The sequence below is a fragment of the Netta rufina genome (assembly GCF_964035555.1).
Source record: "Netta rufina genome assembly, chromosome: 14".
NCBI classification, from domain to species: Eukaryota; Metazoa; Chordata; class Aves; order Anseriformes; family Anatidae; genus Netta; species Netta rufina.
This window is the reverse complement of record NC_140137.1, coordinates 6962858-6986795: the sequence shown is the minus strand read 5'-3', so window position 1 is coordinate 6986795 and position 23938 is coordinate 6962858. Positions and strand designations below refer to the sequence as shown.

The following is a 23938-nucleotide window of genomic DNA, read 5'->3' as shown; positions in this document are numbered from 1 at the left end:
TCCAATCATATCACAGCTGTGCAGAATAAGCATGTATACAACAGCTATGTAGAGCAAATAAAACAAAACCTGGCAGATTCCTGTAGACATACTGATATATTTTACTTCTGAGGAACAAATGCATGAATTTCCAGTACAATTCTAATGGAGGCAAATGAATAATTTTACTAGATCTGGTTTATAAGAAAAGATCATTTTAATTAAAATACTACCTGCACAAACCTACAGGTTAGATGTCCAGAAGAACTTAGCTCCGTTAACTGAAGAGTCTTAACATGTTCAAAATCCAGCATCTTCCACTGTCACTTGATTTTCATTTTTTAAAGTATGAATGAGTGTCCTAGTAAGGTCTGAGCTTCTTTGAAAATCTCCCCATTTACTTTAAAAGTTACAAATAAACTTCAACTACATATTCCTTCAATTCCTTCTTCAGCTGTATGCAAGCAATGCTTACCTATTGCAGTAAGTCCTTCAGATATTGACGTAAGGATATAGATTAGGACACGAGGCTCTAAGCTGGTAATGAAACTCATGTGATCCTGGGTCACACATTCCAAAAGTGGGTAATAAGACTGGCTTAGTTTTCGATATTGCTAGGGAAGAAAAAAAAAAAAAAAAAAAAAAAAAAAAAGATATACATTGATATGGATATTATGATTAACTAATGTTAATGACATTAACAGATGACAGAAGATAATCGTATTTTTATGATGTGATAAATTCTAATTTAGCCGTTAAATCAGAACATTCAGAGAAACAAGATGTTTTCTTGTCTTTGGTAGTTTTTAACTTTTCAAATTTACCATAGGATATACACTCTATTAGTTTAAAACAAGTTCTGGATAATACTGTCATACTTTGACACTCTACACAGCATTCAGTCTAGTAAAAGTAGTGTAACACCCTGTTTAGAAGGTCAGTTAGACAGGATTGGTGCCTGTATCTTACTTTCTGCAGGAAATCTGACCAAGGTTTATCACAGATTTCCCCAAATCATCTCAGAGATGCACATTTTGTGCTTAAATTATTTCCTGTAACAGGCTTTGCAGAGGAAAAGGCACTTGCCTGACTGGCACTAGGTAACTTACTCTTAGGGACCCTTATTTAAAAGAACGTATTTTTGCATGGCTAGGAACGTGACAAATATGTAGTCTTTACTATACAACCAAAAAACTGGTTTTCACTGAGAGAAACTTTTCCAGTTCTAAGGACTTTTTGTGACAGGCACAAGTTTGGGTATTAACTATCCAGAATTTGTCCCTTCCTGCAAGAAAATGACAGTTCTGAACAAAAATGCCTCAATTCAAATTAAGGCTGATATTGCACAAGATCTGCTGTCTTCCCACAGAGATGTGGGAACATTGTGTACTTTAAAGTTTTAAATTCTATGGAAAATACATAGTGACAATTTACAGACTAAAACTAATTGCAGAGTGGCTGAATACGTGAGGACATGTTGCAATGCATGCAGGCAACCTAAATAGGTTTTGAAGTATAGAAAGGAACAAAATTTTACATTTCTCTTTTTTCAATAAAAGCTTAACGAAAATTCTGGAAAAGCTCCAATTTCATACGGCAGTTCTATCACACCTGTATTTTGGATGTCGCTATATAAATAGATCCAAGTAATTGAACTGAAAACTGCATTTGAGCTGTTCTAGATCCCTCTCTGTCTCATTATAACAATACAAAGCCTGTGGTGGTGTTATTTCATATTTTACGTAAAGACTCCCAAGATGAGTAATTGCTTACTAGCAAGTCACTGTGGGATACTGAAAGCAGCATTTTGACAAAGGCCTGAAGTACATTGTCAAAGTGGTTGTCCCCGTACAACTTGAAGACGCCAAAGCTGACATAATTTCCACATAAGGCAGATTTGAGTGCAGAGTAACAGATGGAAATGCCCTTGAGTTTCAACGGATAAACCTGATCTTTTGACAAAGTCCCAAGAGAGAGGATCTGATTACCTGTTTTCATAAAAAGAAAGAGAGAAACTTAAATAAGCAGCTGCAAATATAAAATATTTTGATGGCACTATCTAAACTCATTTTTTGTCTTTATTTTCATTACTATTCAGAAGTATATTGGTTTCTGCATTTGGTGTAAAAGATCTCTTAAATAAGCGTGACTAGAGCTTAAAAGCCACCAAGGAATTAGTATGCAAAAATTAAAATATAAGCGGTGGAATTGCCATCGTTGATTTATATCCAGACCGTGACTGAGTCTATCAGCATGAATTCCTTAATCTGAACAGAGTTGCAACACATGGTTTTATAGTTTCTCATGCTGCAGCAAAGCCTGGTTTTGATCCATTAGCATGATGGTCTCTTGGGATAGTTGCTGATGTATACACACACTAAATATATCCCTCAGAAAACAAATATGTCCATTACAAAAGCCTCTATTTTACCAGTCACAGATGGGAATGATTTTTTAATTAAAATCCATGTTTATACTGTAAAAATAACAGCTAACTGTAAATATTTGCTGTTGCTATTACCAGGCAATAGTGACTTCTGGATCCACTCTGCAGCAGTGCAGCAGATCCCGCTGCAATCCTCTGTACAAGGCCTCATTACCAAGTTTTTTTTAAAGGATCTTGTAACAATTTAATACTTATCTTCACAGCACCCCAGAGTTACGCTGTCTTCATGACAAAAATGCATTATTATTTTAAAAAACATTAGGAAATTAATGAAGCAGAGCTGCAATAGTAGAATAAACACAGCAAAGATTAAGTGTTTCAGTTCTATCATTAAATAGTCTTGCTAGGTTGACCCCATCTGATGTTAACCTTGACAAGCCTGGCAGGCAAAAAACCCCAACCTGGTCTTCACTCCGTTGCTACTCAACAGGAGATGATTCTAGTTAATTTTAACCAGTTGAAAATAACACAAAACCTTGCATTTTTAAAAGCATTCCTACAAATGAATGCATACAACTTGGCAGATCAGATGCTCAACTCACCTGCTTTCAGCATCTGCCCTAGCTGTCACGGCTATTAGGGCACCTCAGAACAAGCAGCACACAGGTGACCTGCACCATTAATTGTTCAAAATTCCAAACATTGCCAGATGAGGGAGGTATTGGTGGTGACTCAGTTTTGCTTCTGTCATAGGCAAATCAAATACACCCCTGAAAACTTGCCTGACATCACACAATGCACATCTCAGGTTGCACAGCATTGTTAATCCATACTAAGGCTTGATACTGAACTGCCTCTCCCCATAGATACCCATACCGATTTTCACCTCCACTTACCTGCCTTATTTTAAATATTTTTCTTAATATTATTGATTGGTGCTAATTAGAAATTTACCTCATGTAATTAGAAAAATGAGGGGAGAAATCTTGTTTCTAAACACAGCACATCAAAGCACCATGTGTTTGATATTGTTCATGCAAATAGGGAGAGAAAGTAACGTGACACCATTTAAAACATTAATGTTCTTCACCACTCCAGCAAGTACAAAGCATTTTATCCATCAGGTTGTGAAGGAAGAGCAGACTTAAAAGACTGGGAGTACAATCGGGGATTACTTTGAAGTAGTAGCTGGGATGTTGAAGAAGTAGGAATGGCATCACAGAATTATGGAAGGTAGGGGAAGAATCAAATATTTTGCTAGGAAAGATGGTCACTTGCAATCAAAATTGAGGTCTCAATTTAAAAACAATTAATATCTATGCATGAAAATACAGACTGTTTTTGATACTTTAAATGGTCGTGGATAAGCGTCTCTAGTACCCTGAAAGTTACAGACATGAATATGATGCAAGTGGGGACGAAGCTGCAATTCCAGTGACTGCTACCACATAGAAATTCCTTCCAGATGGTGTTAAATCTCTGTTATACTACAAATGACATGTACCCAAACGATCCCTTTTGAAAAATAAGACACAGTAGGAAAGAAGAATGTCTTGTAGTGTACTTGAATATTCACTTACTGTAATACTTTACATTACTGATTACACTTAAATAAAATGAAAATAAAATCCATTTAGCTTCCTACAAGTGCCCAGTTTAAGTTATCCCAGCCAGGTCATCTTAATTAGTATTACTCTTTTTGACACGACCTAGTCTAGTTACTGAGAGTATCAGTGAATTTCAGATTCTATAAAATCAATCAATGAATCAATCGGGCTGTGAGATGAAGTGGAAAGGTACACACTATTTTTGAAAGCCACTACATATAAATAGAGTACAATTATTGTGGCAAAAGTCAAAAAAGTAAGCATGCTGTAAGCTTCCTTATCTGGTTTCCTCCACTATTAAACTTTGTGTTGAAAAGCTTTACTTTAGTAACACCGAAGCGCAGAAGTTCTTCATCCAAGAAGGTACCAGCCCAGAGTTAATAGCTGTGCTTTCCAAGCACGACACCATGAAATCACAGCTCCTTCAGTGTAATATGCAACAACAGATGGAAAGAGCTTAGTAGTTGTCAACAAGGCAATTATGTACTTAATATGGAAATTAATTGGAAGCCAATGGAAAAAATAGAATGATGAGAAAAGAAGTTGAAAAAAACTAGGAATCCCTGAGCCTGGGAAGATGAATTCTAGGAGTTACATTCTACTGCTGATCTTCTAGCAGTTTTATTATTTGACCAGGAAAAAATCACCGTATAATTATAATCTTAAATCCATTTCTCAGCATAATCCATTCAATTTAGGAAGGCACAAACTCCAGCCCCTCACACTGCCTCACCCTGGGGAGCCATGGCAGGGAGGAATTCAGTGCCCATCCCCTCTAATGAAAACACCGAGAAGAATTTGCGACTAGTCCAAGATTAAAAGCTGTTTTGTGCAAGTGGACAGAGTCCACAGAGAACTGTTCTGTGTTCATGGACTGATTTTAAAAGGGCCTAAGAGTAGGAACAGCTGATTTCAAATTAGCAGCAAAGGTGAAAGACCTCGCGGTCCCTGTTACCAGTGCCCCAAGCCATCAGCCTGTGAGTCAATGGATACTGTGCTGCAAAGACGAGTGTTTTAGCATTAGTTATTGAAAAAAATATGAAGTACGGTGCTATGCCTGACCAGATAAAAAGGAAGAATGGTCTACTTGTAACATTTAGCAGGAGCTTCAGGGGAATATTTTCACGCACCATAGACACTACTGAACATAAACTAATTTACGGAGGTACTTGGAATCAGGTCAAGAACAACTCCTCAGCTACTGAGGATACGTTTACATTTATAATCCTTGTAGTGGAGGACTGGAGTACAATTTTATAAACTCCTATTGTTAAAAGAAATGACTTAAACTAAATCAACATAAAAATGATCTTTGATATGCACAACTTTTAAATTGTATTTGAAATTCATGGCACCTGTCAAAATGTAGATCTCTGCAGAGATTAATCAGTGAAATTTCAGTGTTATGACTGAGTATTAAAACCAAGTAAGTCCAAATTACACCCAATTCTTTTTTATATAGGAGAAACTGAATTTACAGAGTCTTAAAAAATACACGACTTTCAGAATTATTACGAATCTCTTCTAATTTAACCTTTTGTCCAGCATTTGACAGCAATATGTCACTGACAAAAAATTATAAACTATTTCAGCCTCTGAGGTGATACTAAATTCTTGCAGGAATGAGAAAAGGATTTTTAAAGATATTGGGTAAAACTGGCAGGTAGGAAATAAGGGTTTCAATTTGGCTGATAATTTACACATTACTGAAAGAATCCTCAGTAAATAAACAAAGGAGCTGTAGGAAAAAGGGAGTGCATGCATAGAAGGAATACAAAGGCAGCTAAAACAACATCTTGGGATGCTCTGACCGAAGATAACATCACCATGCCTCAGAATCCCACAGGCAATATGCACCAGAGCTCTTTGCACAGCTCATTCCCTCACTCCCTCCTAGATGTGGGAGCATGTCAGGACAGGCAGCTTCCCTTTCAGTTCTCTTGCTTAATTGCTTTTACAGTAGGAGCTATAATACAGATATGATTTCCTTATGGCTGAGTTCCATTTAAGCAGGGTTTGTTCTAGAATTCAGTCCAATAAGCAGTATTTGTAATAATATAACTAAATAATGTTTTAAAGTGTGAATTGGATTAAGTTAAAAAAAAAAACAAACAAACACCACACAACACTTTGGTAAGACTAAATAAAGGATGTGAAAACTTACCATATTTAGAGGGGAAAGGCGCTGGGGTTTTTTGTTGTTTTGCCTTTTCCCCTTTCATACTTACTATTATTCATTACTGTCCCATAAAGATGGGTTTTGAATGGATGCTTCCCAGGCATTCAGAATGCTAGGGCAGTATAAAGAAGTGGCCACATAAAGAAAACTAAAGGAAAACATTAATCACAAAGATGAGAGCAAGCTTCAAAAACTAATTTGTTAAAGCTTCCACAACAACAAAACATGCATAAAACCTCTCAAATCAGCACAACAAGCATGAATACTGCCAAGATAAATTTGCCAAAAGAAACGGATTATGAAATCTGAGTCAGTAATGAAGAGCAATATATTATGGGACTAGTACTGCAGAAGGGAGGACAGCAGAGGAACAGCCACTGAGAACAGTGAGCACTTCACTTTTAAGCAAATCTACTGATTAAAAATACCTGTTGTGCAGCACCGATCAGTTTAAGCAAAATTTTGAAGAAGAACTGCTACCTTATGAAGTTGCTAGCACTGAATGGATTACCACGCTAAGTTCTGAAATACATGTTCTAGAAGCAATTTAAAGCTCATTAGAAATAATCGTGTCTGGCTACTGGAAAATGTGGTAAAATTTAATCCACATCCAAATGCTACCTGGGCTGTGAGAACAGGAAATTGTTTTGTGCTACTGTGGCTAACCTCATTGCTGACCTTGAGCAGTAACTGCTACAACAGCTGAAAGCTGAAGCAAAATTAAAAACTTACATCAAAGTATATCATGACAGAATGTAGATAAATAAAAACAGCATATTGAAAATATTATTTTTATGTTGGTCTCCTATAATGAAAGGCAAGAGGTTTACTAAAATGTAAGGAAACCACAAAACAAAAATAGATGGTCCCGAGATGTACTGAAACATCATTCCTATACCACTGGGAGTTCAAAAACACATAGTAAAGGGACTTGTACATACAGAATTAAAAGTGAAATATATTGGGGATGAAGAATGGTGGACTACACTCTTCCTACTCCTTTCAATTTCCTTCCCTCAGTTGTTTATTTTAAATCACTATCACTCAGTTGGCCTGGCTGTAGCCATAATGGACAAGACACAACACCCTTTGCCAAGCAGCTGCAGAGCCCTAACAAGGCTAATTGACTACCTAAGTGCCTTTTGCATCCCATGCCAGGGTTTACATCTTTTGAACATACAACATTTGTGAAGACATCTTAGGATTGTCTTCTGCACTGTATCATTGGTGGCTAAATCATCAGGACAGGACACATCGCTACTACCCTCATCGCAGCGCTGGATGCGTTAAGCAAAACGAAGCACTTGCTGAGGTGCTAATTTTCAGAAATACAAAGATTTCATACTTTTATTCAGTGGCAACTGACAGTGGTTAGTGTATTGTTAAAATAGGCAGTTTAGATTTTTGCTGCTCTCCATTCAAAAACGAGCTCATTGTACACATGTCTACAGGAGAAAAAAATGCATGTGCTTTGGACGAGAATTACAGAATCACAGAATTTCTAGGCTAGAAGAGACCACAAGATCATCGAGTCCAACCTCTGACCTAACACTAACCAGTCCTCCACTAAACCGTATCACTGAGCTCTACATCTAAACGTCTTTTGAAGACCTCCACAGATGGGGACTCCACCACCCCCCTGGGCAGCCCATTCCAATGCCTCACAACCCTTTCAGTAAAGAAGTTCTTCCTAACATCCAACCTAGATTAGAAATAGATTTCAGCAGCCATGCTCACATGCATTCATGAACGCCCCAGAAACAGTTCTATCCTGCTCCCCTTTATTTTCAGCCCAAGCACCTATCTTACAGAAGATAAATGAGGTAAATGGAGGTGCCAGGTAATAATCAGGCATTGCAAAATTTGGCAAAATTTAAGATGGACAGAAAGTGGGATGCTACAAGATGTCTGTTTAGGAAAGTTATTCTGATTTAAACAACAACCACGTGTTTAAACAGAACAAATCCATACATAAATTCTAGATTTTCATAACCTTAAAAAGGCCACATTTACATTATCAAAAACTGCTTTGATCAGTGTAGTCCAGACTTAGGAAAAATCAGCAATATCCACCAGTGCACGGTGCTCTGATGCTGGTGAGTAAAATCACCTGATGCCACCCTAGTTCAGTTACTAATTCCTTGCCCAAGTGTTAGCAGGATGTATTTCATACCAACTTTTTATGTGTCTATAGGTTGATATAGCAAGAAGACTCCCACCATACCTAACCCGTAACTGGAACGTTTCTTCTTGTTGAGTTTGGTGCTAGTGAAATTTCTGAATGTAGTTGTTAAATATCTTGGTCTATGCTCTCAGTCACACAGCCTGAATGCTGATTTTTGGGTAGACCTGTGTGGAGCCAGGAGTTGGACTTGATGATCCTCGTGTGTCCCTTCTGACTCGGGATATTCTATCATTCTAAATACTTTTAGTAGCACTTTCTGTACAACACCAGAAGTGAGGGAGAAGAAAAATTCCAGTTCTAAAATGAACTTTAATTTTGCTGACCATAGAAGCACAATACAATTGCATCATAGTTTCATTTATGGTTTGTATATTGGATTTTTTTTAAGAAAGCAGAGCAACCAGGCTAGGAATCACCCTCTGGAGGTGAGGGCCAAATCTCACCCTGGAGAGCTGCTGAGCTGTGGAAGAGGAGCTCTCAACACCCAGGGCAAGGTGAGCAGGAGAAGTAAGAGGAAATGAGCGAAGAGGTAACAAGCCTGGTGTTCATGCAGGGATTGCCAAGATGAGCAAACACAGACAGGCCTCCAGGTGACGGAAAGACCTTCCCAGTGATAAGAGGAGGCTGGGCAGACTTTGTGGCAACCTGCTACGTCAGTGGATTAACTCAAAGGGAGACGGAAAGGAAGGAAGGAGCTTTCCGCAAGGACAGTGCGATGAAAGAAATATGTTTGCTTCTGGTTTTTCCCCTCTGTCTCATCTAGTCACTCTGTGCTTCTCTTAGTAAAAAAAAAAAAAAAAAAAAAAAAAAGGTAATTATTGTAGTTTAGATTACAATCAAATCTACCCTGAGTTTCAAAAGTCTTTTTGATCAACTCTGAGGAGCTCCCTATGACCTGCAGGCGCATACAAGAGGTTTGTCTGACTTGATAAGATAAATAGCAAACGCTTTCTGTTGTCATCTCTTGACATTTACTGTGCATCTTCTGCTTGTTCACTAATGCTTCCACCATAAAATCATGCTGAATGTGAGAATCTCAACTATCGCTTTCAAAATTTTATGCTATTTGCACTTATGGTACAGCAGAATCACACTTATCCGAACGTGAGGCTGGAAATACTGCTCAGGAACACTGTACTGAATTTTATGATTGTCACTTGGTTTACTTGTTTATCCTTCCTCATACGTCTGCCAAGATTACATATGCTTAGAATAGAAATATAGATTTAAAAAAGCCAGAGTATTATGGATTAAAGTTTTCCTTTAAAGCACAACATAGGTTTTAAGATTTTTAGAAAGGCATTTGAAATTAATGAAAAATCTCTGAATATCAGTATTTTTATAGAGATTTGTATGTTCAATGTATCATACAGAACTGAATTAATGAATCCTTGCAACACATCTCCAAGAGCTGCATCTATTCTATCCACTGGAACAGTAATTCCATGAACTGGTGGTAAATGGTGATAAATGCTCTAAGTGTTAATAGCAGTTATTCAAAGGTGACTAATTGTGAAATACTTACAGTGGTCAGTAAAACCTTCCCAGAGTGTAAACCAGCGACCACTTCAGAAATAGCTGTAGCAATCTGAAACAGCGCTAACCTAGGACGTTTATTACAAGGCCCACAGCTGAGCCGTGCTGGTCAGAACAGAGCTGCCCATCTGTGCCAGCAGAGCCAGCTGGATTATTTGAAATCCCTGCTTTAAGAGGCTGATTCAGCTGACTGCGCTGGGGGCTCTTTCATGTTCATTTTGCGGTGAGTCCAATCCTGGAATAAATACTGACAATCACTCACAGAACACTCAAAAGAATTTCTCTAAATGTCTCACCAAAACAGTGGAAGGATACTGCTGTGATCCTTTCAGACACTGATGACAGTATGGATATGTTTTAAAAGCAAATTGGAAATAAAATATTGAATATTTAAATAAATATATATATAATTATACACATACACATTGACTGGAAGTTTTCTCCCACCTCCACATCTTTCTTCCAATTTCAATTCATAGGTGACCTCCACACCTTTCTTCCAATTTTAGTTGATAGGTGATTTAAAGTTATTATTTTGAAGGAAATCAAGGACGGTTTTCCTCTTGCTACTTAAATCTGTTGTGAGTAAAACATCTTTCCATAGCAAAATAATTACAGAGGACAGGAAAGGAAATTGTGAGAGAAAGCTCTTATCACCGTTTCATTTCTTTCTATGCCACACATCTCCAAATAGATGCCACACATCCTCAACTACTTTTCACAATAAGCATCGTTTAACTAAGAAGGCAACAGGTGTTTGGACACGGGCTTCAACAGACCCTGTGACTCCATTGCTTAATTTACACCTTAAATTTGCACTGTCCTGAAATTTCCTTTTACAATGCCTAACTAACTTCTCGCATGAGCCAGAAGATGCTATCTGGTCTGTATGTGTAAGAGCTTTAGGGCTGAGAATTTTATAATTTTCATATACACACCATAAAAATTGCACCTGAAAGCTAAAGGTTTCTTAATAAAGTGTTTTGTAGACCTTACTTTGGAATGAAGCAGGTTGAAACCAGCCATTGTGGCTGACTAAGCAAGGATTAGAAACTGGATGCCAACAGCTGAGATAAATGGATGGCCAATGATAAGGTAGCTTTCTCGGAAGAGCAGAAAGGATGGTAAAGGCTGATTGAAATTAAAAGGAAAAAAAAAGGATCAGGTACCGTAAGACAAGTGGGCTTGAAGCACCACCATAATTACATTTATATTTTTCTGTATTGTTAAAAGAAAGTTTAAAGCAGTTAAGTATAAATTAAGTACACGGATAATAGAAGTTTAATAGTAAATTCTAAAACTTTACCTCTTATCTTCTCATATAAGGAAAACCTGTTTGTTTTTTTTGTTTATTCATTCTAACAAATTAACCAAAAAAACACATCTTAAAAACTAGTGCCGGCTATGGTATATTTGAAAAAGAAAACAAAGAAATGATTTTGCAAGGAGAGAGAGTTACATGGTTGTAATTTTTTCTGTCGTATTTGTTTTATGCATTCTGCATATACTATTTCCATACCCTGCAGATCAAAAGCAAAATTACACTTGTATGCTTTTTTTTTTTTAATAAAGGCAGCCATGTAACAAACAATTTCCAGACCTAAAATGCAACCTGAACACAGTGAAAGCAAATTCAATGCATAAATTTTCTTTCATTAAAAGTAACAGGACACTTACAACTATTCCTTTTTACAGAAACTACAAACCTACAAAAACTTGGTAACGTTCCTTTCAAAATATTTAAAAAGCGATTGTAAGCGATGAAGTTAGTTGGAGTCTAATATAAACACTTGGTGTCAAAGACCTGTTGCAACTGAATACTTGAGTGGGAGCAGTAAAATGAAGCAACTTATTATGAACAGTTTTAACAGCGCTCTAGGGTAAAGCTGTTATGGTCCTATTATGTTTTGGAACTGCTGGAATATAATTTGAATACATAAAATCAACCCACACCTATCAATCAGTAGCCCAGATCAAACACCTCACGAGTATTTGTATCTTTGCTGAAATCCAGTTAGAGCTGCTAAAAGACAGGCATTCAAGTTAAAGTGATAGAAGCAACAATTTTACATGAATGGACACTGATCTACGAAGGTAAATGAGCTCCAAAGGTCTGCCATGTGAACCCTGTACCTTACAAAAGGCTGATATCAGCTGTACTAAATTGCAGTCCTGCTACACACTCCAAAAATCAAGCAGTGCTCAGGAATATGAACTAACAGGATTTTTATATTACAAGACAGGCAAAGAATTACACTGCAGAGGAAATGTTAATGAATACCTACCGTATGTGCAAATCATTTTACTAGCTTCTCTGAAGAGAAGAATTCCATTTGGAGATGATACATCAAAATTTAAACGTTGTGATCTAAAAAATAACAGCAAAAATATTCAGATGGTCATCGAAGCAGAAAACTGCAATGGATTCATTCCCTAAAACAAAAAAAACGTATTTGCTGATTACAAAGTACACTTACTTGATAAATTATTTCTAGCTTTCAGTCCAAAGATGTACAGTTTCTTAGGCAACAGATTTAGATAACTCATCATGTGATAAAATACAAAAAGAAAATTAACCAAAAATAGTGACCAGACATCGTGTGTTTCCTTATGCAGTGACTGGTGAGTATCTTGTGCCTTATATAATCCAGAAGAATGCTGCAGATCTTCTACGATCCAAGTAGTTAGGCTAACACCTTGCTTCTGTTCAGTTTTTAAAATCAGCTAAACCCCACTCGTTATTCTGGTACATAAAGTCCGTGGCCATCATGAGACAGTTCTCCACGTGTAAATTGCAGTAAGCACTTGCCATGAACATTCAGACCTGAAGAAGACCGAACCATGTCGTCTCCCCTAATGCAAATGCTTCAACAAAGCCAACAAAAAACATTTTGTTCCCAATTTGGAAACACAGTAGAGCCCTTGCCTAAGTTCCTGTTGTATCTTTCTATTTTTTTTTTTGTGATAAAGAAGCCTAACTTCTAGTTTATGCCTAAATGAAAACCATTAAGTACTTAAAAATTAATTTTCAACACAGATCTTAAGCTTCTGAGTAACTTGCAAAGTTACCCTTAGTGTTTATTTAGACCAAAAGGGAAAGGATACATCACTGAGTGATGTACAACAGGAAATCCCCTGCTGACCTATTTGGTAGTCCTCACTTTTGATGATATGTGTAGTACTTGTACAACCCTTGTCACAGAGACAGGGGCAGGCATCTTTCATTCCTGCAAGTCCAATTTTTTTTGTTTTCTGAGCCCATATCTGCAGGGTTCTGTGCTGCAAATTCTGGAGTAAATCTGGGTGTTTATAAATAAATAAAATGTGCCTTGTATAAAACATTTGTGTATTCCATATGCACGACATGATAATGGCTTGCAGAGGCAAAAAAAAAAAAAAAACACAACAAAAACAGCACATCTTCTCAATGTCAGAGTGGCATAATGCACAATCTGATACTCTGTAACATATTTTAACCATGTCAAAGTATATTGTATAATGCATTCTAACCTGTAAAAGCTAATGCAGTACACAACTCATGAAGAACTCCATCCCAGATGATGTTTTCTAAAGGGAACAAGGCAGATTTTCTGAATACCAATAGGCAGAAGAATAACATGAATATGGAAAGTAGCTTGAAGAGCCATCTTTTGCATAAGATTTATTGTTCCAGTTCCTCTTTGCTTTCGTTTACTATTATTAGAGTTCTGTGTTTAGGTTTTAACAATCTCCTCCTTGAAATGCGTTGCAGCCCCATTAGAGCATACTGCTTGTGCCTTGCATCATGAATAAAAATAGGTTCAACTTCTCCAGCCTTTATTATACTACAACCAGGACAGAAGACATAACGAACCTACACAAACCGAAGAGGAAGCCACAGCGAGCAACTCAACACAAACGAGCAGGGAGCTCTGCCTCGAGGTCTGTGTAGCCATTGAGGGATTAGGAGTACATCACACACACTCGTGCTTGACTGGGAGCCAACTCGGAACAAAGCACCGACTTCCTATCACTAGATTAAACTAAATATTTTTTCAAACTTCAAATATTGCAACTTTTGTTCTTTGTAAGTTTGATTTGCAAGGCAAAATGAAAAGCGGCGAGAACACATACTTTTCTGCTGAAAACCCTAATTACTTTGGTCATGAAGATAACCAGTGCAGAGACATTACGTATCAATTTTTCATTTCAAAGTCTTTTTTTTTTTTTTCTTCCTTTGGGCAATACACTAAATATTTCTGAGTGTAATGATAGTTTCCCCAAATAAATTGTTCTGTTAATTGTGGTAAAACAAAAATTTCATTCTAACACCTGCAATGCAAAGTATTGACATCACCTCCCAGAATTGTTCTGAGGTCTCTTTAGCGAGCCCATGGAGATTAAATTAGACATGGGAGAAGTTACCTACAAGTCGGTTATAAATACTGCTGTATTGGATAATATTCTTTCCTATTTTGGCTAGAAGAGTTGAGCTAAGGAAAGAAACTGTAAAGGGAGTTGCAGTTTAAGAAGTACATATGTACACTTGTGCTTGGCTTAAGGCAAAAATTGAGCCTGCAGCAAATCTTGACAGTAGACTATTTTCAAATATTTAATTATAAAGTCAGAATTTAACTAGCTTTTTTTTGTTTTGTTTTTCCTAGTTAAAGCATACAATTCCACTAACGTGTAATATAAAAATCACAGCAGTCTCTCTTTCTCACACATTCCCGTTGATAAAACAATACATTGACACTGAAAGCTGAGCTCTGTTTGTTAACTTTGCTCCAAAATACAAAAGTAGCAGTGTTAAAGACAAAGTCAGACATCATAAGGATCAGCAAAAGACAGAAAGATAGGATGCAGAATGCATACCACTGCAGTATTCATCACTTACATGATTCTCATGTGATTCTTACCTGTTTTGCATGAATTCTGCCATCAGCTTCAAGATAGGAGTTGTACATGCAGGTTCCTGGTACCACAATTCAATAGCTCTTTGCAGAACAGAAATGTATGCAGGGTATCTTCACCAAAATTAAGGTTTGTACTGACAAAACAATGTCTTCCAAAACTTCCCCTAAATCTAAACTACGGTGTCAGACGGGTGGGCCAGATACAGACCCTGACAGCTCCTTCTGACAAGGAGACTACCAGAGCTGTAACAAAGGAAAAGGAAAACGTTTTGTACACGTGAAGCTAACTTACCAGTATAGATATGAGGTTGGCTTTTAATGAATGGCAGAATTTAATTGCATTTAAAACTAGAAAAATGTACACATCAGCAAATCCTAGGGTCCACAATTTCGGTGCCACCTCCTATGTATTGCATTTGCTATATAGTGGTTGGGAATTGCTGCCTTGCATGAAGTTTGTTTCCAGAGTATTCAAGAAAAAGAATTCAGATAAACTGTGCGGGGGAGGCCAGGAGTTAGATTTCTAAGAACTCTTTCAGGAGGGCTGTTTGCTCGTCAGTACCCAAGAGATACCAGTTCTTCTAAAGCAGGATTTGAAAGAATGCAATATAGGAATAGAGTCTCGTAGCCTCTGCAATGTAGCTTAAAAAAATCTTATGAGTTACTGCCTGTATCAAAATATTTGATATGATGATTTGATACATAGCTGACCCCTAGTTTTCCCAACATGCTGAGAAAAGGGTTTGGATAAGAATGCAGACTGGTAAATGGAAGTGAGGAAGCACAGCTTGACTGGCAAAGAACTAAACAGTTTTTATGATACTGAACCAAGAGATTCTAACTGCAATTTGCTATTAAAATATGATCAAGCCAATATAGTCAATGGTATTATTTAATATTAAATTTATTTTTCATTTCTAACTTTGTTTCATCTCATATAATTCTGCTTTATTTAACTGACCGCACTAGAAATAGTGACTATTCTTAGGAAAATGCTATTGCCTATTCAGAGCATAAAGGCAACTACTGTGAATCTTACCAAGTAGAATACATGCCAAGCACTCAGCACTGGATTGTGAAATAGAAGTCTGAAATGTGTAAAGGTTTACTTGCTTCTAGGATATGTGGACAGTCATGTCCCAGTTCAATACAGCTCTTCTGGTGAAGGCAAAGCCCTCACACATGGCACTACTGATGAATGACAGTGCTGTGCAGACAGATGGAAGGCATTCTGGCTACTGCTGTCTGTCTGAGGCATCTAAAGACTTGTGCATTTTTGCAGCCAGCTGCTTGAGGCACTGTAGGCATAAACTATATATAGCAGAAAAGGTTGATGCGAAATAGACTTCTAGACCTTGTCTCTCTCTCCTTTAGGGAGTTCTTTACATTTTAAATTAGACAAATTAGAGCTAAACATACTATGGAGAGTTACTCTGTAATATACATGGATTTAAATTCAAGTTCCATTCGCCTAAAATACCCTCAAAGGGCACAGATGATCCATGCCACCTCATACCTTTATAAATTCACTAATGCCAGTTGAATTTTTATCTGAGGTGGACTTCCAATGGGCTCACTCTCAACTAGAGGATGGCCAAAATACTCACAATACAGCAGATGTCATGTAGGGTACAGAACTGAACTGAGCTGAGCTGTTGATTCTCCAAAGTCACGCTTCTTCCTTGGTGGAATGCAGCAAAGCCCCATTTTGTAAGTTTGTGGGGTAAAAAACAATTGCCTTTTCAGATTTCAGAGAGAACAGAGTAACTTGACAGCCAAATCCACAGCCAGAATATAAGCCAGCCATATCAAAGGCTGCTAATATATCCGGTATGATTGGTTATCTTAATTCAAAAGTTTGAGCATTAAGCCCACATTCACTGTCAAGCAAAGACTGAAGCTGTACTCAAGTTTTATAAATGTTAGGGGTCAACAGAAAGGCTTCAGCAATTTGCTATATAAGAAACCAAACAAATGATAAATTAGCTTTAAAAACAACATTATTTGTAAGTGTTTTCAACCACAAGCTTCAAGTGATCTGGCTAATTCAGCAACATAAACTGACCAGTCAGCTTCATTGGTCAAGCTGAAAAGAATGCAAATGGGAAGAAACGATGCTAAATTTTGAATCAACACAACTGGCAGTAGCAGCTATTAGAAACACATTAGTAGATCAGGTAGCCTCATCTCATTGGAAAAGCTGTTTAAGGAAACATCCATCTCTACAGTTGTTGGGCTCTTTCAAGTTTGTAATTCTGAACCCTTAAAACATACAAACTTAATATTTCTGATTCTATTTTTCAAGAACTTTTTGATCAAGCCATCTTACCATTACACACGTTTTTATTTTGTTAAGAAATACCATACAAATTTGGATAAATAAGCATTAATGGTAGTTTGATTTTTTTTTTCCTAGTGATCCACGCCTGAAGAAGCATATGCTCAAACATCCAAATATCAAGGTCAGTTGCAACTTTTAAATGACCATCCACTAGATAAAGCATCTCCAGGATGGATGAATTCTATAAAGGTAACGGTTATGGTATCTCTACCTATATAGAGATCTTCATAAAAAAAGGCAGAATATTTCAACAATGTCATGCACTCATGCATACACATCCCATGCTAGCTAGCAGACTGCAACTCTGAGCCAACCTAGTCATGTAATTCTTGCAACCCATTTTCTTATTGCAACCCTTTTCTTTTACAAACAACGTAAGTCATTAAATACTGAAAATCAACTGGGAGGAACAGAGGAAAAAAATGCCTTTGGGTTACCACCTAACTTTAAGGACCACTAAATGAAAGTAACAAAAAAGTGGATGTTACTCTCAACTCACAACTGAATCTCCATAGACTTATCTGACTGCAAGACCCAGGACCCTTAAACTACAGCCTCACATTAATATGTAATAAAACAGATTAAACATTCAAAATCTCATCCAGGCTCTCTTGAAGTAAATAACAGAATGAAACGTACCATTAAGAAAATCGGACTTTGATTCTACTCAAATTGGCATGGGGGTTTTCTGAGGCCTGAACACCTGCATGTTGAGGACTGACCTACAAATTACAGAGACCAGATGTGATGATTACAAAAGGCAAATAAACTTTCCAAAGCCACGGTACTGGAATCATCATTGACAGCTTGACATATCAATGTTTCAGGAAGAATAAATGACTTTCATATCCCTTTTTTTCCCCCCTTCTTTTTGTTTGTTTGTATGATGTTTTTCTTCATCTTTCATTACTGGAACTCTTTGGGAAGATGCTATACTTAACACCTAAAACTGCTTAAAATATTTGGAAATATTTTAATGAAGTCTTTTGAGAGATCACCTAATGCAACTTTAAAACAAATTTTACTATTATTATCAGTATTTTCTCTTCATCCCTTGCCAGAGGAAAACTATAAATCTTGTCTCAGCTGAATGAACACCATTTATCATATTCATTTTCTTGTCAATACAATTATGAAAAGCCTTTGGCCTTTTTCCAAGGAGCCTGATTTGCTAGAGAAACTCAATTAGTATAAGCAAGCCTGCTACAAAACAGCCCTATTTGGCAATCTAGTGCAGCTTCAGCATACCTGACGATTCACCTCTAAAGCACGATCCTAATAACTCAATCACAATGGCAAAAGAGAGCATACAATGCTGTTGTCCTCCCCCGCTCTCTGCAAGACCAAAAGGACTTAAAAGAGATTATTTCTGCTCATTTTTGCCATCTACTGGACAAAAGTTAAATCCTAAACACTTAGGAAACAACACTCGGGGAAAAAAAAAAAAAAAAGAAGAAGAAGAATCGCTCACCTGAGAGAATACTAAGTGTAATTTGTTTAGTTATGGACAGGGATTAGCTCCAAAGTATCTCCTGCAATCACTTGGAAAGTTTATCGATGCTGCCTTCTGCCAGTGATTTACAAACGATTATTTCTGCGTGTCTTCAGTACAGAATTATCGTCATCTTATGGTATTAAAAGCCAAGGCTTTTATCCCTTGCCTAACTGTATTATTTATTTACTGAACAAATGCAAGAAAATCTGATTTATTTTGGCTAATATTCTGTATCTGCTGTTTTTAATACTGAAAGACTAGGGCTTAAAATATTACAGAATAAAATCTGTTTGCAAAACAGCTTGTACTTGGTATATTAAAACCAATTTTTAATTTTCTGATGCTATATTTGAAACTACAAAAGAAATATATTAATCAATGGACATTTAAACTTAATATGATAAAATCAGCATCTGACCATTCCTTCTCTTCCCATTTCCCTTTCTGTCCTTATATACAGTAAATAAGAGCTGAGATAATAGCAGCTTATTCTGCTGTAATTCTCTGGATCAATATTTGGATGAAGCTGGACTCAGCCAAATGAGGTGAAATCCACTGAACAGAAGCATGCATTTACCATTTACAGCCAAAGGTGGGAAGGAAAGAATTTTTAAACCTGTGCAAGGGAAAGGTAACTGAGAAAGCCTGGGCTTTGAACGCCACAAAGATGTATTTTAGTCTGTTTATGCTGTTAATACAGATTAATGAAATCCCCAGAATTTAGGCTGTTTTTATTTTTTGAAATTAGTTTAATTCATAAAATAGAATTAATAAAATATTTTAAAAAATGACTCAGAAAAGGGTCCTGAGGATTACATATCCTAGATCCTTTCATAAAAAACCGCCTCCATGTATTATATGAATCTTTTTCTTTTTTTTTTTTCAGATGGAGAGGAGGTAAGTCTCTCTTATACCTCCCTCTACAGCTGGAGATTTGTACTTCTGCACAGAACAGCACGATATTCATACTGCACTAGGAAAAACAAAGTAAAAAATTTGAAATTGATGCATTACTGATCTACTTTTATACATTGTCCATGTTCTATTATTATGTTTTAGGGTAACATAAGCACAAACAGTACTAATGAAGTTAAACGTACCCCGATGGTGCCCACTAGAAAATGAGATGCTAATTCACAGTCTGGCTTCGGTAGATATTTTTTTTTCCTCTAGTCCTCTAAAACTGAAATTAAGTAATGCTTTCCACTGATTTTTCAGGGAAATGAAGATTATACTGCCTTCTGTTTTGGATTTTCTTTCTGCAAGCTGTGTCACGCAAGCAGAGCCTGCACATGGAGAGAATCATTGCTGGCTTGTGAAGGTCTTAAAAAGGGCTTATCTGAATTCTGTGGTCATCAGAATTCTACCACCCACCACATAAGGACATCTACCAGATCCTATCAGGCTTTGTTGGACAGCCTTTAAGTCCTCTCAGGCTAACTTCCTAGCCAGAATTTCTGATAATGCATTCCTCTTTTATACTCCCCAAAAATAAGTGAACAGCAGATTTTCATTATGTACTCAAAGTATTTTTAAAAGCTTGATTTCTAATAAAACATGCAATTATACTTTAACATTTTTTTTTCTGTCCGTAAAATAAACAAATGCATAATTCACTTCCACAGCTTTGAGAACTAAATTATAAAACCCGTAATTTCAGTTACTTCACTACATATTGCAGTATTTTGTTACTAATATGACTGTGTGCCTAAAAAGAATTACAGCTACTGTATTTATGAAAATACAAAACATTTCTCTAAGTATTAAGAAAATACCCGTGAGTATTATCATATTTCTTGGCATAAAAATGTATACAATATTGAAAGCAAATAGAACTGCATTATCATTATTTATTGAAGAAAGCTAGAGCCTAAAGATTTTGATTTTGTTTTCAGACGTCCATTTTCTTCTGATCAAGAAGACTGCAGGTGTTGTGATATTAATAGAGTTGACATAAATAGAAAGTAACTGACTAAATTAAAGACATGATTCATACCAGAGAGAGAAATCTCCCCAGATAGCACTTGTATAGTATTTTTTTAAGCACTTTTGATGTTAAACCAAATGTAGGTACATTGTGCTTTGAGTTAAAGACACAGCTTTCTCTTTGTGAAAACATTATGGATTTATGAAAGGAGAGAAACCATTTGGATATGTTTTCTAGATTAGTAGTGTGACATAACAAAAAAGTGACCTCTCTGTGGTCCTTCCCAGTTAACTGCATGGTTGCCATTGTGCTGTAATTTTAGCTGATTACACATTAGTTCATTTAGCTTTGTTTCCTCTTCCCCACTGTGCCATACTATTAAACTAATGCAAGGGGCCTGGTATCCCTCTGTGCACAGAGCTGGTATTGTCATAGTGTAATAAGGATACATCCAGTCAAACAGCATGGTGTAGCTGGTCTTTGTGTTTAGTGCAAAGGCAATCCCTCGAAGATCTCTTGCCAGCCCGATCAACATACGCTGTCAGTGGGAAAGAGACACAGTAATTGATTTTCACGTTAGCACAGAGCAGATGGAGTAATAATCAGCCAATAATGACCACATATCTGATTTTGATTCATTAGTTTAAATGTCTCGCTCAAATCCTTTTTTATAAAAAGCACAAAGATTCTTTCAACAAACAAGATTTCCACAAGTTTTATAGTGCTAACACTAGCAAAATGCTTAGGAAATGCTTTTGATTATTCAATATCCTATACTAATGAATAATGCAAATTAAAACATAATATATGAACACAGTGTATTAAAGTTTAAGAGTGCTTCCTGCGTTAATATATTTAAAGTAACAATAACAATAAAGCATTAATTTAAGCTTGTAATATTTTAAATGAGGTCTAAGACTAATTGGTACTCATAACAAGCTACAATTAAGGTTACACTGAGATTCTCATTGTATTGTTATTTTAACTTTTTTTTTTTTTTTTTAAATCATCTTCCAACTTAAGTTTCTTCAAAAAGTCTTTATTTTATTTCCAGAAGACCCAGCTAACATTTATCTGTATTAATGTTAGTTCTGAAACGATTTTTTCCCCCTTTAGTGACTGAATAGTGGCTTCAGAACCCTTTCAGCTCAAAAGCAGACAACGCTGTGTAGATAATTAGCCCCTACTAAAGGGCTGTTTTCAGGATAATTAATAGAAATCATTAAAAAGAATACCAGTGAATGAAAAAATATTTTCACAATACAAACCAACTTTCAAATGTAGTTAAACAACTATTCTCTTTTTGACAATGAACTAGTATTAATAAATTTTATCCATATGTTGCAAGGTGGGGTTTCTAGGGCTTTTCATTATGAAAGACCACAGCACTGCAAAGCTTAGTAAAGAAAAAAAAAAAATCAAAGAAGCATGGCAACAAAAAAGTAAGGAGCTTGCTTTTTAAAAACAGAGTTTTCAATAATGCAGCACTTGATGATAATATTGTAATATTTATAGCACTGAGAAATGCAAAAGGTAAGATTCACATATTAATTCTAAATGGTCACATAAAAAGCAAATTACGGCTGATGCCTTGTTAAACTGCTAAATGTAATCTTACACAAGGGCTAATTTCTACTTTTCATATACAGACACATTAGTCCAATTGACTTGGATGGCACACACGTAGATTTATCTGAGGATAAATTGAGTTCCCTACGAAATGCTGGTAAGGTTGCTAGGAGTATTTTAATATTCGTGTTTCCTTTCTGTTGTGCATTGTAATGGCCTGAACTTGCAAGATGCTCAGAGGTCTCAACTCTCATTAACTTTAATGGAACTCTGAAATCACTAGAGAGGAAGTGTTCAATACTGAGAAGATATGACACAAAACTGTAACTTTATCCTTATATTCATTGTATTTTCATACTTGGTGCATTGTTTTGTCCACACAGAAAATAAATATTTAGCAGATACAGCTGCCAAAACATCAAGAATGAAAAGAACTAGGAGCAACACTTGATACTTCTTTCCAAAGGGGTACAGAGATACAACAGCATATACAAGGAAGTGGAAACCTTCGAGTGATTTGGGATCTTTTGCCCATTCTAGCCACGGAAAATGATGTAAGCAAGACTGCACAAAGAAAAGGCTGATGCAAGGAAGAAGGGGAGCTACAGCCCCTGGCAAGACATGAACTTGCCTTTGTTTGAAGATGCACTCAGAGGGAAAGAACTCGCCATCTTACTGCGGTCTCTGGAACATGGACTAGATAAACACAACCAGCCAAACACATATTCCCGTAACAGGCTTATTCTGTCTTTATAAAAACAACTGGTTGTAAGAAAACACTCTATCGCAAATGTATTTAGAAAACAAATTGTTTGTGAGCATTATAAACTGTTAATACAACTCAACGTGCAACATACTTTAAACTACGGCTCCAGATTTGCGAGAGCCCATACAAATACCAGGTAATTTCAAACAACATTTGACCTTCAATTCTAAAGAAAGGAAAAAAAACACTACACATGCTACATATCTCGGCTTTCTATTCTTTGGCTTCAGATATTGCTATTAAAAAGTCCATACCACTAACCACTATATTCTTAATAAATTACCTCAATCTACAAAGCACCATAATATTCTTATGCCATAAAATAACAGTGAACTCGGTGGTTTAGTTATTATCCATTGGAACTCAACTTTAGGAAATAATGCCAACAGTTAGCAGTATCAGGGCAGCCTGAATCCTGAGATAAATCCTGCTCCTGTTAACTGCCTGGCAAAAATACCTTTAAACTTAATCTGGAACAAAAATCATCCTAAATTCCACATTTGCTTAAGTCACACTTAAAAAGAAGAAAAACAAACCAACCAACCACCAAACCTACAAAACTTCTGAGACACCCGAGTTTATTAGTCCATTGCAAGTTTTCAAAGAGCATCTGTATGCACAAGATTTATTAGTGACAAACAATATTACAAACTTGTACATCTACTTTTAGTATGTCATGCTGTGGGACTGAAAGAGCCCTGCAAACTTAACAGTACAATCTGAGGAATACAGTAAGATAGGGCTTCATTCACAACTAAACACCAGCCATTTCTGGGCCAAAGTGACAGCTGATAACAACAACAGCAACTGCAAAACGAGTAAGATGAGAAGTGAAGCACAGTAAATAAAAAACACGTAGTAACAAGAGCTTGTCAGTGGTATGTGGGCTTACACATTGATTTTCTTACTAAGGAAAATTTTGTTTGAATTTCAGTTTCAAAACACTCTTCCCTGAGCACCAAAGAGATAGGTCTCCTTAAGATTAATTAAAACAAACCGATTTTTAAGAATTCTTGTGTGTTGGCTCACAGTCCCGAATAAGATTTTTCAATGGATTTTTAAAGGAAAAGAGA

General features: G+C 36.4%; 1 protein-coding gene across 1 annotated transcript in view; it reads right to left on the bottom strand.

Annotated features, from left to right (window-relative positions):
• RANBP17 (RAN binding protein 17) overlaps positions 1 to 23938 on the bottom strand; it is a gene marked incomplete at its 5' end in the record, with an annotated part of 162403 nt that overhangs the window by 30782 nt on the left and 107683 nt on the right. The window contains 5 exons of the mRNA XM_084295198.1: positions 455 to 593; positions 1753 to 1967; positions 12158 to 12240; positions 14771 to 14878; positions 20980 to 21068. Coding sequence (XP_084151324.1) covers positions 455 to 593; positions 1753 to 1967; positions 12158 to 12240; positions 14771 to 14878; positions 20980 to 21068 — 634 coding nt within the window. The remainder of the gene's footprint in view (positions 1 to 454; positions 594 to 1752; positions 1968 to 12157; positions 12241 to 14770; positions 14879 to 20979; positions 21069 to 23938) is intronic.